This window comes from Mizuhopecten yessoensis, unplaced genomic scaffold (genome assembly GCF_002113885.1).
Source record: "Mizuhopecten yessoensis strain PY_sf001 unplaced genomic scaffold, ASM211388v2 scaffold716293, whole genome shotgun sequence".
In the NCBI taxonomy this organism is placed as follows: domain Eukaryota; kingdom Metazoa; phylum Mollusca; class Bivalvia; order Pectinida; family Pectinidae; genus Mizuhopecten; species Mizuhopecten yessoensis.
In genome coordinates, this window is record NW_018480044.1 from 445,173 (window position 1) to 460,846 (window position 15,674).

At 35.3% G+C, this 15,674-nt stretch overlaps 1 protein-coding gene across 1 annotated transcript; it reads left to right on the forward strand.

The window, feature by feature from the left end:
- Window positions 1-919: 919 nt before the first annotated feature.
- On the forward strand, window positions 920-9,843 carry LOC110442719. The gene is made up of 7 exons (XM_021486457.1): window positions 920-1,130; window positions 1,556-1,650; window positions 1,938-2,006; window positions 6,582-6,677; window positions 7,232-7,381; window positions 8,025-8,298; window positions 8,635-9,843. Exons 1-7 carry the CDS (start codon window positions 1,099-1,101, stop codon window positions 9,593-9,595), a joined length of 1,677 nt encoding a protein of 558 aa, XP_021342132.1. The 5' UTR covers window positions 920-1,098; the 3' UTR covers window positions 9,596-9,843.
- The last annotated feature ends 5,831 nt before the right edge of the window (window positions 9,844-15,674 follow it).

Below are 15,674 nucleotides of genomic sequence, written 5' to 3' on the forward strand. Positions count from 1 at the left end.
ACGCCGTGTATATAACAGCGCGTTTGACCTGATGCCATTCGCTGATCTTATTCAATATACTTCTCTACACTGAAATACTGACAAAAGGCAAAATGTAGGTATTACCAAGGAAATATCAACTCAAACAATTGGGAATCAAATTTGGAATCGAAGGACACACAAGAAGCTTGGGATTGCTTTGCAGACAAACTTTATAATATGGTAGAAGAACTTATGTACCAGTGAGCAAAGCAAATCAGGAAAAAGGTCAGTAAAGAATGGATTACCAAGGAAGCGAAAATGGCAGTAAGAAAGAAAGGAAAAGATGGCATAAAGATAACAACGAGAAATCAGAAGAAAACTACAAAGAGCTTGCAAAAGCAAGAAATGAAGACACAAAAAAAACCCGTGAGGCAAAATACCACTTTGACAGAATATAGCAGAGGCAAAAGTTTTTTGGAAATATGTGAGATCTAAAACGAAAATGAAAGTTAATTGGAGACCTGACAAACGAGAATGGAGAAACAGAATCGGACCCAAAACAACTGAAAAGCTGAACTGCTCAACAGCTTTTTTAATACAATTGTTCTTGCGGTATTTTGAAACTGATAGGCTCATGGTATCAAATGCATTTTCATTTTATATATCTGTACAAACAGAAAAGGTTTTATTTTGCGTGATACAACAAATTGAAAACAATAAACTAATACCATCTCAGTTCAATGGTACACGTTTATGAATAAATTAGGAACTGCGGGTCAAGTTCTTTTATTTGTAACACCCATCACTGTCTCAGTCTTCAAATGCTTTTACAATGCACCAAAGAAACATAATGGTATTCTTTTTGTTTCCTGTTGGACTGGTTGTGCTGACCAACGTTAGCAAAGGCCTTGTCTTCCCCATTGGCGCCCCTTAGTACAATAAATGTGACGTCATAATGAGAAGCCACTTCCGGGAAACGCGAAAGTTGGTGGCGCTCACTCAACGCAAATATTGATTTTGTTTTACAGTGACGTTTGTTGAACTGACGGCGCTATTGTTTCGTATTATGTTCCATATGCAGCACTGAACCATTGTGATATTCATATCACAGAGGTGAAAAGAAGGAAAACCAGAGCGATGATGGAGCGACAATTTCAGAGTCCTCGTTTGTGAGTTTTAATGTTGAATAGGCTTACAGTAGTGAATATGTCGCACTGACGACAGGGGCTTTTGACAAATGCATGTGCATTGCGCTTGTGATATTTGATCACAACACATGGGATTCGTTTTAAATGCTAGTATACATAAGCTTATACTGACATGGATCGCGGCATATTTCAAGTGATATGGGTTTCCATTGCTTACAAAATGTATGCATGGATTTTTGTAATGAACCCCTGTGTTCTGACGGTAAGTAACCAATATCGATACATAATCATACGTGAGTAAATATGTTGATGACCTTTAAGAGTGCACATATCAAACTTGCGCACTACAATGCACATCACAAATAGTTTGATATAATTATATGTCATTGTGCAAGGTATGGATAGCTTCATGATTAACTGCTTGCAATCGTTTTTTACACTTACAGGTTTGAAGGTCTGGAACTACGTGGTAGAAACAGTCTGTCACCGTATCCCATGCCATCACTTACCAAATCACAGTCTTCCCTACTTATGGATCATGGTATATACTAACAATTAGCTGACATTTAAAAAAAAATAAGGAAGATAACTGTAATCTTATATTGTTTGCACTATTTTTACACAGCACACTATCTTATCAACTAACGTTGACTTGCAGATTGTATTTCATGTTGATGATTGGGTAAACGCTAAATGATATTCTTTTAAATTTCATTACCATGTAACTTGTTATCATTCATATATATAGATTGTGTAAAATACGGCCTTACAGGGACAAGGTCTATTTGAAGCCAAAGGAAATTATATAATGTTATCTATTTTATCCAGGAAATACTGATATTTACAGCACAAGGTCTCAAAACAATGAGTGCAGACTAGAAAGGGATTTTGGTGAAGGTATGTATGGATGATCATCAACAAATCAGCATTTGATTGGACATAATCTGGAAAATGAAATAAAAGCAGATATTCAATGCAAGTTTTCCCCTCTGGTACCTTTCAGTAACGTTGGTACGTTGGTACCATGTTTAATTTGTAATTTGTTTCTCCTATTATTATACTACTATTCTAAAGGATGTTGTTATATACCCCCCTCCCTAACTCGGCAAACAAAGTTTTGGTAGTTTTGGTGGGGGATGGGTATATAGGAATCACCTTCACCATCGATCCATCTGTCCATGAACCTTGTAAGCGCAACTCCTCCTAAACCTTTTGTTGGATTTACTTGTAACTTGACATAGTGAAAGTACATGTATATCATATGTAGATGTACATGAAGAAAGGAATTTGCAAATCAATATTTCCTGGAGTTATGGCCCGTGAATCTTTTAAATTCTGCCCCAGAAATCTTGTAAGCACAACTCCTCCTATTTGTTGAATTTTCAGTAACATGGTAAAGTGACAGGACTGAGTACAGCATCTGTAGATTTGCATGATTATTACATACACCCCCTGCAAACACAGTGGTTAGTGTTTTTATAATGATTACAGAACACTTTGTTCAAAGTTTATTACATCATTACCTAGGACTGCCGTATTACAGTCGGAGAGGATTGCAGTAGATCTGCATGAGAAGGCTCTTGTAATAACCAATATACCTTATCAATAATACAAAACTCTGTAGGGAGGATACCTAGATAAGATGAAGTGGGGGTATATCTTTGCGAGCTCACTCATGGTTTCTCTAGTTGTATATTTCAAATTCAATTTTTGAAGATATGTATAATCAAAATAAAATAACTAAAACTACAATAATTAAACTTTGAATGATAATAATAACTTGGCTGTTATAGTGTTAAGTTCTCTAGATCTGCTGGGACCCAACCAGTTACCCTCAACAAGCAAAGGTAGGGTCAGCACCTTTGGAGATTTAACATAAGCATCGGCCCCCACTTAGAATTTCAAAACAAGATAAATCCAAAAAGACATGGGTATAGGAAGCAGGAACAGTTAGTTTCAGGATTCATTTGATGAAAAATGGGACCTCATTGACTTACACCTGTGTGGGTGTTAAAGGTGTCCTCCTAGAACCTTTAAATGACCCAATTGCTATAAAATGACATCGTCATCGTGTGTAACATATTCCAACTGTTATTTTTATACTGAATATTACACTATTTCTATAAATAATTGATCTTTTTATTGAAGATTTAAGCAGAAAAGTGTGAAATTTCATTTCTAATGAGAACATTTCCATTTTTGACACGTTAATTTATATAGTTCTAAAACTAGTCTATTTCTCTTACTTGTTGAAAAGTTGGCTACCAATAATATCTTTCAACATCAGTAATTTCAAAAAAAATGACAACCGGTAAATTTGTCATATAACATTTTTGTTCAAAAAAAGAAAAACATAGCTTTCTTTCCACATTTCCTTTAACTTGTGTTTCCTCATGACTAAAAGTCCTTGGTTCTTGATATTTGGCAAGTAGGTTGTTAAATGTTGATGACCTTGACCTCGTTCAAGGTCACAAAATCAAATGTGCTAAAATAAATATTTTGTTTGGGGAGTCAGACAAGGATATTCTTCCTTGCTTTATTCGTTTAGAGTTAACAATACAAAATAGTTGATACTCCTTCACATTTTGTTTAATGAATGTGCAATAGGAAAAAAATTATTACTAGAACTATAAGCCAAAGAATAACTAATACCCCTATATTGACCAGAGCTGTAAGCTAAAGGCTAACTAAGACAAAGCATTGCAAAGTAATCCATAGTCTCCCACCAGTAATTATTTAAGTACATGTATATATGTCACTGACATACTTCTTGTACTCCCTTCCCATGCCAAAATACACTTTCATACCAAATCTTGTTAGCCCAGATAAAACCAGTTTTGCTGTAATCGTCCTAGTAGTTAAGGAAGAGTTGTCGTCAAGACAAAGATTTAAAAAAAAAAAGCCATAACTCCTTAAAAAGGGTCAAAATGAAAAAAAGATACTACCTTGATGCACGACATCAGGGGGTACTTACCATATCTGTAAACTTTCATGGAAATCGGCCCAGAAGTTTATGAGGCAGACAAAGGTGGGTTTTTTTCAACAAAGGGCCAAAAAAAACCTCCCTTTTTAAAGGGTCGGAATGAAAACATATTACTTTGATGCACAATGTCGGGGGCAGTTACCATATCTGTAAACTTTCGTTGAAATTGTCCCCTTAGTTTTGGAGGAGTTGTCTGGACAAATATTTTTCAACAAAGGGCCATTACTCCGTAAAAAAGGGTTAGATTTAAAAAAAGAATACCTGGATGCACACCATCAGATGGTAGTTACCATATCTGAAAACTTTGGTTGAAATTGACCCCTTAGTTTTGGAGGACATGTCCAGACAAGGGTTTTTCAACAAAGGGCCATAACTTTGTTAAAAAAAAGGGTCAGAATGAAAAAATAACACCTGGATGTACAACTTCAGGTTAGTTATCATATCTGGAAACTTTTGTTGAAATTGGTCCATTACTTAAGAAGTTGTCCAGACAAACTTCTTCTATGGACAGATAGACGGATAGACAAGCTGATTGCAGTATATTTCCCCCACCCCCACCCCTAACTTCGTTGTGGGAGGTATAATAAAGTGTATAATAGTTTTGTTATTGAGATTATTTTATTATTCTCATATAATTGCATATCTTTGTCTATAACACAATCTCAAACTTAAGTAGCTTTCCAGAGGAAAGATTACTTTGGCAGAATACATATCCAAGAGTTATTAGGGCCCCGTATCGGAGATACGGGTGCCCTATAGTAATCACTCTGTCTGTCTGTCTGTCTGTCTGTCTGTCTGGCTGTCTGTCCACAAATTTTGTTCCTGGCTGATAACTTTGACATTTATTGACCGATGTACATGAAACTTGGTCAAGATGTTCAGTTCACAAAAATACACATTGAGGTAAAAAGTCAAGACCAAAGGTCAAGGTCAACAAGTTCAAAGGTCAAGATCAAATTTTACATATTTTCATTGATGAACATTTTGTTATGACATTATGAAGCAATTAAACAAGGAGTCAACTGACCAAAGGCCAAGGTCATTGGGTCACAGGTCAAGGTTAATTTTTGTATCTTTTCACTGGTGAACATTTTGCTATGACACTTTGAGGCAATGTTGCTCAGAATTAAACAAGGAGTCAATTGACCAAAGGTCAAGATCACTGGGTCAAAGGTGAAGGTTAAATTTTGTACCTTTTCCCTGATGAACATTTTATGACATTATGATGCAATGTTGTTAAGAACTTACCACAGAGTCAACTGACCTTAGATCCAGGTTACAAGGTCCAAAGGATCAAGGTCAAGTTTTGTATTTTTCACTGATGAACATTGTGTTATGATATTAAGAAGCAAAGTTGGTCAGAATTAAAGAATAAGTCAACTGACCAAAGATCAGGGTCACTGGGCTAATGGTCAAGGTCATTTGGGTCCAAAGGTCACAGACAAAGTGGATCTCTGGCTTTGACCCTGGCTCTTGATGGAGGAGGTATATAAGGTGAAATAAAACAAATCAAAGCTAACAAATGAGTATTGCAACAGTATTTACATTTCTGTTAGCCCAGCAAATATGGAGGTGGAAGGAAACAAGACTCGCATCATAGTATCTGTAAAATGTATATTTTGCTTCCTTGCGATTCTTTTTGAAGTCCAAATGTCAAACGTCAAGCTCAGCTATATGGGCAGATTGCTTCTTGATGATTATGGGGGATATATTGGCACGAGATGGGGCCCCTACTGACCTGTCAGTGTTCTAGTTACTGCTGCACATAACTTTAAAACATGAGTAATATAATTAAGTGTTTTGGTATGATACAAAAACAGAAAATGTATCGGTATTTATCATAATTAACATTGATAGCCAAATCTTCAAGATTATGTGAAATTGGGCATTGATCATGTTTGGCATGCTAAAAAGGTACTTTACTGGTTTTAATATTACATAAAAATGATTCTGTAGACAGAATGCATATATGGGAAGTTTTTAAAGAAGTTTAAAATATAGAAGTTTAAAATATAGACTATATATAGGCAAGTTGACAATGTTGGTTATATTTAAAATTTTGCGAAAATTTTGCATGTTTTCCTGATTAAAAGTTTCACTATGCTTACTTCATTTATACCAATATGACATATTTAGTATCAAACTAACAGATTTTTTTTACACAATACACCATCATTATTCATTTCCAAATTAACATTTGCCTGTGATATTTATCGGTCATTTTGTTAGGATCCCCCCGTCACTCAACCTGGTGTTATGCAAGGAGGTCCACTACGGTTATCAGTAGTAAATATGAATAATCATTTATGCAGTTATTGATCATTTTTATGTATCTACATATGGCAAAAGAATAAAAGAAATCAAAGTGGGGGCCAAATGTTGACCCCACCTTTTCATGAATATTTCTCTTCATTTGAATTTTACATAATCAAATGATTCAGTTTGATCAAGTTCCAGTGTTCATTTCAGTCTCGGTAATATTTTTTCAGAAAAAATCTTTGAGGAAACAAAGTGCCGAAACTCTCCACAAGTGGTACCTTTTCGGAACGATGATTTTTGTTGTAATGAGAAGGATTTATATGTTGGTAAGTTCTCAATACATGGAACATGTTTATTTTGCAAGCAAGCACATGTCTACTGAGTGATCAACCTACAATTAGTTTGTAGGGGTCTTTTCCCACTGTATGGTTAAAAGATATGGGTCCCACTATTTTAAATTTCAGTATTTTCAGAAACTCTATGGGTACAGGACCCAGGACTCACAGGTAGATTTATCACATGTATACTATACATACATATACTGGATGAGGTATAAAGTACTTGTTATGTTTATAGCTCATTTTGGGATTTATTACATAATTTGTTTCATATACATCTATGCCTATATCCATTACCAAACAGTGCTTAATTGAAAAAAATATTTAAAATAATTTCAGAATGCAACATGATGTTACAAAGTTATTGATTTCCATCCTGTGTACTTTACATTATTATATATGTTTCTGCAATAAGTCATGCAAATTTGAAAGAAGCGTCTGTTACCAATAAATAGTAGCTAGACCAATACTGAGGTACATTGTACATGTATCAGTGCCTATTAGGGTGAGCCAGATCTCTCAGTAGTATGTTATTGCTACAGTGTTCAAGGTGGAGGGTTTGCCATCAAGACACGAGAATAGGACTCAGTCCAGAGGGCGAACAACACCATACCTACAACAGCAGCCAAGTCAGGAGAACGGGAAGAGAAAGACCAAAACAGCCTTCATTAAAAGAAAGCTGAATCAAAATGGTAACAAGAGCATTGGAAAGAATGAAATGTAACAAAAGTTACAATCACAAAAAAGTATTAAAGAGTCTAACCTTTTGTAGGTATAAGTGATAGAATTGGGTGTCAGAAGTTATATGATAACACTTTCTCCTGCTTTCTTACCTTGGATTTTGGTAAAAATTTGCACTGAATGCAGCAATGATGTTGGTAGAATTCGAGTTAGCAAAACTTACACAACAAGATATTTCATGTTTTTTAATTTCCTCAAGGCAGTGTCAGTTGTAGATTCAATGTAACGATGTCATGAATCTCATTCAGATGATGTCAAGTTTCAGAATGTCATTTAACCAGGTACTCAACATAACTCCACTTCACATCTAAGATTTTGAAAAAAGAAGTTAGTTACCAAACAGAAGGTAATCCAGAGAGCCTAGGTGGAGTTTATCTCACATGATTGTCCCACAGTTAGACAACATTTCACATGTATAGAGGTGATAGAAAATTATTTGTATGAATTAAAAGACAAAGAATTCTAGATCTATGTAAACTGTACTGGCATGTCTCCAGATAGGTTTAGATTTCAAGACTAAAGCGGAAAAAGAAGAAAACTAATTATAATGGGTCTGTATACGTACTATGTATTGTTTTATTACTCTGTCCATAGATATGATGGTATCAGGAACCAGATTTTCAGTGAGCAAACTCGGAACAAACAGAAGTACTTCCTTTAAGGAGAATAGGAAAATATCTCTTGCCAAAAACCACAATGAAAAAGCCCTTGGGCACAGCAGACAAAGATCAGTCAGAGAGAGGGAAGGACTACCATGTGACCAACTGGAAATGCCCATTAAGACTTCCTGTGATGAGCTTTATGGAAACTCGACAAGAGAACCTCTCCAAGACATCCAGAATGTCTGGGACACCAAATTAGACAAAAGGTATCATCTTTCTCCTGTTCCCCTTCCCAATGCTTTACATAGCAAATTTGACAACCCTGAATATATAACCTCCCAATATCTCTTGGTATGCAACCACAATATAACATTACTCTTGGTACGTAGCTTTCTTATATCACTCTTTGATTTATCAAACCTATCCAGTGTTATTTGAAATAGACTGTAATTAGTGTCATTAAATTCAATGACACCACTTGCATTCATAGTGTTATGGATGCAATTTAGTTTGATTACGAAACGAACATGCAATGCCAGTGTAAATATAGTATTATACATGAAAATCATGCTGTATGTATAAGCAAACTTAACCTTTTTTAGATTGGTAACAGAAGTCAGCCGACACACCAGTGATCATGACAGAGAGATAGAGAAGTTGACACGGGAGTTACGTGAGGCCAACAACATCCTGAATGACATTGAGACCAACATATATGCTTTAAAGGATGAAAAGGATGTCAGCCATCAAGGTCTGCTTGCAATCAAGGAAAACTATCGCAATCTGCTAGAAGAGAAAAACACATGTCAGAAACAAATATCCTTTATCAAGAAGGACCTAAACAACTACCGTATTAAGGACCGGCGACAAGTACGGGAGTTTGACCAGCTCAACCTGTGTTACGGTAAACTAGACCAGCGGGAGCGTCTCATGAGGAGACAGATCTCCCTTATGGAGGCTGAACTCTCCCTCGTAGTGTCAAAGCTAGAAACTCCTAAACAAAGCAATGGTAAACCTATTGTGCCTAGACTTGACCTCAGTAAACTTCAACAACCAAAGAAACTGCCACCAGTCAAAACCCCTCATGGTAGCCTGCGTAAGATGAAAGAGTTACAACAAACTTACCCTGTAGTGCCAAATGCTCCTAGGAAGCTGTGCGAGATCATACAAGTTTATGACAGCAAAGAGTCGCCACGAAAGATGAAGCGAAGTATGTGGCCCCAACGTTCCACAAGTTCTCCACTTCTAGGAAATGCTGGGGCCAAGACAATACCCAGTGGTAGAGATACAGGCGGTGACAGCTTTGTTCCCCTGGTAGGTAGCCACTGTCCACTGTCCAGTCGCTCAGACAAGGAAGACAGGTTAGACTTCACCATCATGTCCACGATCAATGGAACATCCATACCCAAGGAGTACAAGGTGCTCAAGTTACCCTCCATCAATGAGGATTATTATGAAAATAAGCAGAAAGCTTCCAAGGAATTTGTAGCTGGGCAGGCACCCTTTTTCTCAAAGCCCAATGGGAACCAGACTGAATCAAGTGCTGCATTTGTCCCAGATTAATATGAAAGTCAAGTATGATAAGTTAGGATGTTAGTTAGCTATTCTTAATTGAATGATGCATAAAAAGTACAAACTATTAGAAAAGTGAAATTGAATAGAAGTAATTTATTGCTATCGGAATATTGAAAATATTGAACAAATATGTGCTGGATACATGTACATGAAAAAGAAATTAAAGTGAAATTAAGCAAAATGTTCTTCATTCTGTATGAAAACAAATTCACCTACCGATAGTACATTAATTGGATTGTAATATAAATACCTAATACCAGTTACCAGGTATATGAATGAATAAAACTTAAAAGATGTGTTACCAAGTGACCTCTATATTAAATCCTAAAGATGTGTTTACCAAGTAACCTATATATTAAATCCTAAAGATGTGTTTACCAAGTGACCTCTATATTAAATCCTAAAGATGTGTTAACCAAGTGACCTCTATATTAAATCCTTAAGATGTGTTACCAAGTGACCTCTATATTAAATCCTATAGATGTGTTTACCAAGTGACCTCTTTATTAAATCCTAGAGATGTGTTATCAAGTGACCTCTATATTAAATCCTACAGATGTGTTTACCAAGTGACCTCTATATTAAATCCTACAGATGTGTTACCAAGTGACCTCTATATTAAATCCTACAGATGTGTTACCAAGTGACCTCTATATTAAATCCTAAAGATGTGTTACCAAGTGACCTCTATATTAAATCCTAAAGATGTGTTATCAAGTGACCTCTATATTAAATCCTAAAGATGTGTTACCAAGTGACCTCTATATTAAATCCTAAAGGTGTGTTACCAAGTGACCTCTATATTAAATCCTAAAGATGTGTTATCAAGTGACCTCTATATTAAATCCTAAAGATGTGTTACCAAGTGACCTCTATATTAAATCCTAAAGGTGTGTTACCAAGTGACCTTTATATTAAATCCTAAAGATGTGTTATCAAGTGACCTCTATATTAAATCCTAAAGATGTGTTACCAAGTGACTTTTATATTTAATCCTACAGATGTGTTTACCAAGTGACCTCTATATTAAATCCTACAGATGTGTTACCAAGTGACCTATTTATTAAATCCTAAAGATGTATTACCAAGTAACCTCTATATTAAATCCTAAAGATGTGTTACCAAGTGACCTCTATATTAAATCCTACAGATGTGTTACCAAGTGACCTCTCTTTTAAATCCTAAAGATGTGTTACCAAGTGACCTCTATATTAAATCCTACAGATGTGTTACCAAGTGACCTCTATATTAAATCCTAAAGATGTGTTATCAAGTGACCTCTATATTAAATCCTACAGAAGTGTACAAGTGATCTCTATATCAAATCCTAAAGATGTGTTACCAAGTGACCTCTATATTAAATCCTAAAGATGTGTATCAAGTGACCTCTATATCAAATCCTAAAGATGTGTATCAAGTGACCTCTATATTAAATCCTACAGAAGTGTTACCAAGTGACCTCTATATCAAATCCTAAAGATGTGTTACCAAGTGACCTCTATATTAAATCCTAAAGATGTGTATCAAGTGACCTCTATATCAAATCCTAAAGATGTGTATCAAGTGACCTCTATATTAAATCCTACAGAAGTGTTACCAAGTGACCTCTATATCAAATCCTAAAGATGTGTTACCAAGTGACCTCTATATTAAATCCTAAAGATGTGTATCAAGTGACCTCTATATTTAATCCTAAAGATGTGTTACCAAGTGACTTCTATATTAAATCCTAAAGATGTGTTACCAAGTGACCTCTATATTAAATCCTACAGATGTGTTACCAAGTGACCTCTATATTAAATCCTAAAGATGTATTACCAAGTGACCTCTATATTAAATCCTACAGATGTGTTACCAAGTGATCTCTATATCAAATCCTAAAGATGTGTTACCAAGTGACCTCTATTTTAAATCCTACAGATGTGTTACCAAGTGATCTCCATATCAAATCCTACAGATGTGTTACCAAGTGATCTCTATATCAAATCCTAATGATGTGTTACCAAGAGACCTCTATATTAAATCCTTAAGATGTGTTACCAAGTGACGTCTATTTTAAATCCTACAGAGGTGTTACCAAGTGATCTCCATATCAAATCCTACAGGTGTGGTACCAAGTGATCTCTATATCAAATCCTAATGATGTGTTACCAAGAGACCTCTATATTAAATCCTACAGATGTGTTACCAAGTGACCTGTATATTAAATCCTAAAGATGTGTTATCTAGTGACCTCTATATCAAATTTAAAGATGTGTTACCAAGTGACCTCTATATTAAACCCTAAAGATGTGTTATCAAGTGACCTCTATATTAAATCAATAATATGTGTTACCAAGTGACCTTTATATTAAATCCTACAGATGTGTTTACCAAGTGACCTCTATATTTAATCCTAAAGATGTGTTATCAAGTGACCTCTATATTAAATATTACAGATGTGTTACCAAGTGACATCTATATTAATTCCTAAAGATGTGTTATCAAGTGACCTCTATATTAAATCCTAAAGATGTGTTACCAAGTGACCTGTATATTAAATCCTAAATATGTGTTATCTAGTGACCTTTATATTAAATTTAAAGATTTGTTACCAAGTGACCTCTATATTAAACCCTAAAGATGTATCATCAAGTGACCTCTATATTAAATCCTAAAGATGTGTTACCAGGTGACCTTTATATTAAATCCTAAAGATGTGTTTCCAGGTGACCTTTATATTAAATCCTAAAGATGTGTTACCAGGTGACCTTTATATTAAATCCTAAAGATGTGTTTCCAGGTGACCTTTATATTAAATCCTAAAGATGTGTTTCCAGGTGACCTTTATATTAAATCCTAAAGATGTGTTGACCTCTATATTAAATCCTACAGATGTGTTACCAAGTGACCTCTATATTAAATCCTAAAGATGTGTTATCTAGTGACCTCTATATTAAATTTAAAGATGTGTTACCAGGTGACCTCTATATTAAACCCTAAAGATGTGTTATCAAGTGACCTCCATATTAAATCCTTAAGATGTGTTACCAAGTGACCTCTATATTAAATCCTGCAGATGTGTTACCAAGTGACCTCTATAATAAATCCTACAGATGTGTTACCAAGTGACAAGTGACCTCTATATTAAATCCTTAAGATGTGTTACCAAGTGACCTCTATAATAAATCCTACAGATGTGTTACCAAGTGACAAGTGACCTCTATATTAAATCCTTAAGATGTGTTACCAAGTGACCTCTATATTAAATCCTAAAGATGTGTTACAAAGTGACCTGTATATTAAATCCTAAAGATGAGTTATCTAGTGACCTCTATATTAAATTTAAAGATGTGTTACCAGGTGACCTTTATATTAAATCCTAAAGATGTGTTACAAAGTGACCTGTATATTAAATCCTAAAGATGAGTTATCTAGTGACCTCTATATTAAATTTAAAGATTTGTTACCAAGTGACCTCTATATTAAATCCTAAAGATGTGTTACCAAGTGACCTCTATATTAAATCCTACAGATGTGTTTATCAAGTGACCTCTTTATTAAATCCTAAAGATGTGTACCAAGTGACCTCTATATTAAATCCTAAAGATGTGTTATCAAGTGACCTCCATATTAAATCCTTAAGATGTGTTACCAAGTGACCTCTATAATAAATCCTACAGATGTGTTACCAAGTGACAAGTGACCTCTATATTAAATCCTCAAGATGGATTACCAAGTGACCTCTATATTAAATCCTAAAGATGTGTTACCAGGTGACCTTTATATTAAATCCTAAAGATGTGTTATCAAGTGACCTCTATATTAAATCCTACAGATGTGTTACCAAGTGACCTCTATATTAAATCCTAAAGATGTATTATCAAGTGACCTCTATATTAAATCCTACAGATGTGTTATCAAGAGACCTCTATATTAAATCCTACAGATGTGTTATCAAATGACCTCTATATTAAATCCTACAGATGTGTTATCAAGTGACCTCTATATTAAATCCTTAAGATGTGTTACCAAGTGACCTCTATATTAAATCTACAGATTTGTTATCAAGTGACCTCTATATTAAATCCTACAGATGTGTTACCAAGTGACCTCTATATTAAATCCTACAGATTTGTTATCAAGTGACCTCTATATTAAATCCTACAGATGTGTTTACCAAGCGCCCTCTTTATTAAATCCTACAAATGTGTTATCAAGTGACCACTATATTAAATCCTACAGATGTGTTTACCAAGTGCCCTCTTTATTAAATCCTACAGATGTGTTACCAAGTGACCTCTATATTAAATCCTACAGATGTGTTTACCAAGTGACCTCTATATTAAATCCTATAAGTCCAGCTGATATAATCACTGTTTTCCCAGTGTTACCACGGGCTGGAGAGAATCTTATTATCTTGATAAAATGCATTGGCTTTTAACTTTGAAATATAGTTGTAGGTATTGAAACATGATGTTGTATTTCATAGTTCATCAGTATATGTTCCTGCTTATCTTCTCAGTTCTAGAAATACAAAATTATCAAGTTTCACAAACCTAGTAAATACTAAATTATCAAGCTTTTTACCCAAAAATCCTTACAGAAATAGAAAGTTTGCAGCAATAATGCAGCGCACAAATCAGTTCGCCAGAACATGTTGCCAGGAGTGCACAGAATATCGCCGCTAGCGATGACGTTCTAGCACACATTTCATATCGCCAGAATGTCACCAGAATATCGCCAGAAGTGCACCACAGATAAAATATTCTGGTGATGTTATGGCACACTTTTCATCTCCCCATAATGTCCCCATAATATCGCCAGAGGTGCACCACAGATTATAAATTCCCATGATCGCCTGTAACTTGTCTAAATATAGTTGACCCCCAAATTCAAAAATCACAAAATGGCTGATGGATGAAGGGAGAGCTCATGGTGAAATGGAAAGTTGAGTGAAATAAGGAGACTTAAATTTAGTCTTTTTAGGATAAAGTGACAGCATTCCTGAGTCTTATAAGGTAATGTAGAATGTTTTTTTTTATAATCCATGGTCACAAAACATGTAAAAACTTAACTGAATTACCGTTGTGCATTTTCATACGACTCTGTATAAAGTTTAAATTGTCATACACAATTCTACTACATGTATTTAGAAGTGCAGTACATCAAATCGAAATCTTGCTTTAGGCCGTGCTGTAATATTTTTACAGAAGTTCATGTTGCTTCTATAATGTATACAGAACTGTTTCTTATAAAAAAGTTCATACTTATACATTATATAAACATTATTGATAACTACTATTAACAAATATCACATTGTGAAATAATTAATATAGATGTGTTGAACTTTGTAACCAATCTCTGATCAATATAAGCTATGAATTAGTATCTAAACTATATGTACTCCTCAACCCTAATCTTGCTTGCCAAGACATGCAGAGAGGGTGAGTCACAATATCACCAGAACCCTAGCCTGTGGCGATATCGCCGCAAGTACACCAGAACATTCTCGTGACATTCTGGTGATATCGCCGCAACTGCACCAGAACATTCTGGTGACATTCTGGCGATATCGCCGCAAGTGTACCAGAACATTCTGGTGAGATTCACAAGTGCACCAGAACATTCTGGCGACATTCTGGCGATATCGCCACAACTGTACCAGAACATTCTGGTGACATTCACAAGTGCACCAGAACATTCTGGCGACGTTCTGGCGATATCGCCACAACTGCACCAGAACCTAGTGAGGCTTTTAGAGCATTGAATGCCACAACACCATTAGAAACCTGCGGCGATATTCTGGCGATATCGCCAGAAACCTAATTTGCATACAAATCTGATCACGCGGCGGCGGCGGCGATATCGCCGCAATAGTGTGCCAGAGACTGAATATCTCTGCAAGGGAAATTACAAAGTCAAATACTACATGTATTATTTTCTTCCTACAACAATTCATGTTCATTGTGATATTTGTCATTTGGTTCATATACCCGTCTTGTGTTATAGGTGAGTTTTTGTAAAGATGGGTCATGGCCACAGCCTACCTAACTAAATGTGTGTACATTTGGGGTGGGTGGGGGGG

What these genes read in the sequence shown, in the direction of transcription:
- LOC110442719 (XM_021486457.1), top strand. Translation starts at nt 1,099, where the DNA reads ATGATGGAGCGACAATTTCAGAGTCCTCGTTT. An exon ending in CAATTTCAGAGTCCTCGTTT is followed by an intron (nt 1,131 to 1,555) that starts GTGAGTTTTAAT and finishes TTACACTTACAG; the next exon opens with GTTTGAAGGTCTGGAACTAC. An exon ending in TTCCCTACTTATGGATCATG is followed by an intron (nt 1,651 to 1,937) that starts GTATATACTAAC and finishes TATTTTATCCAG; the next exon opens with GAAATACTGATATTTACAGC.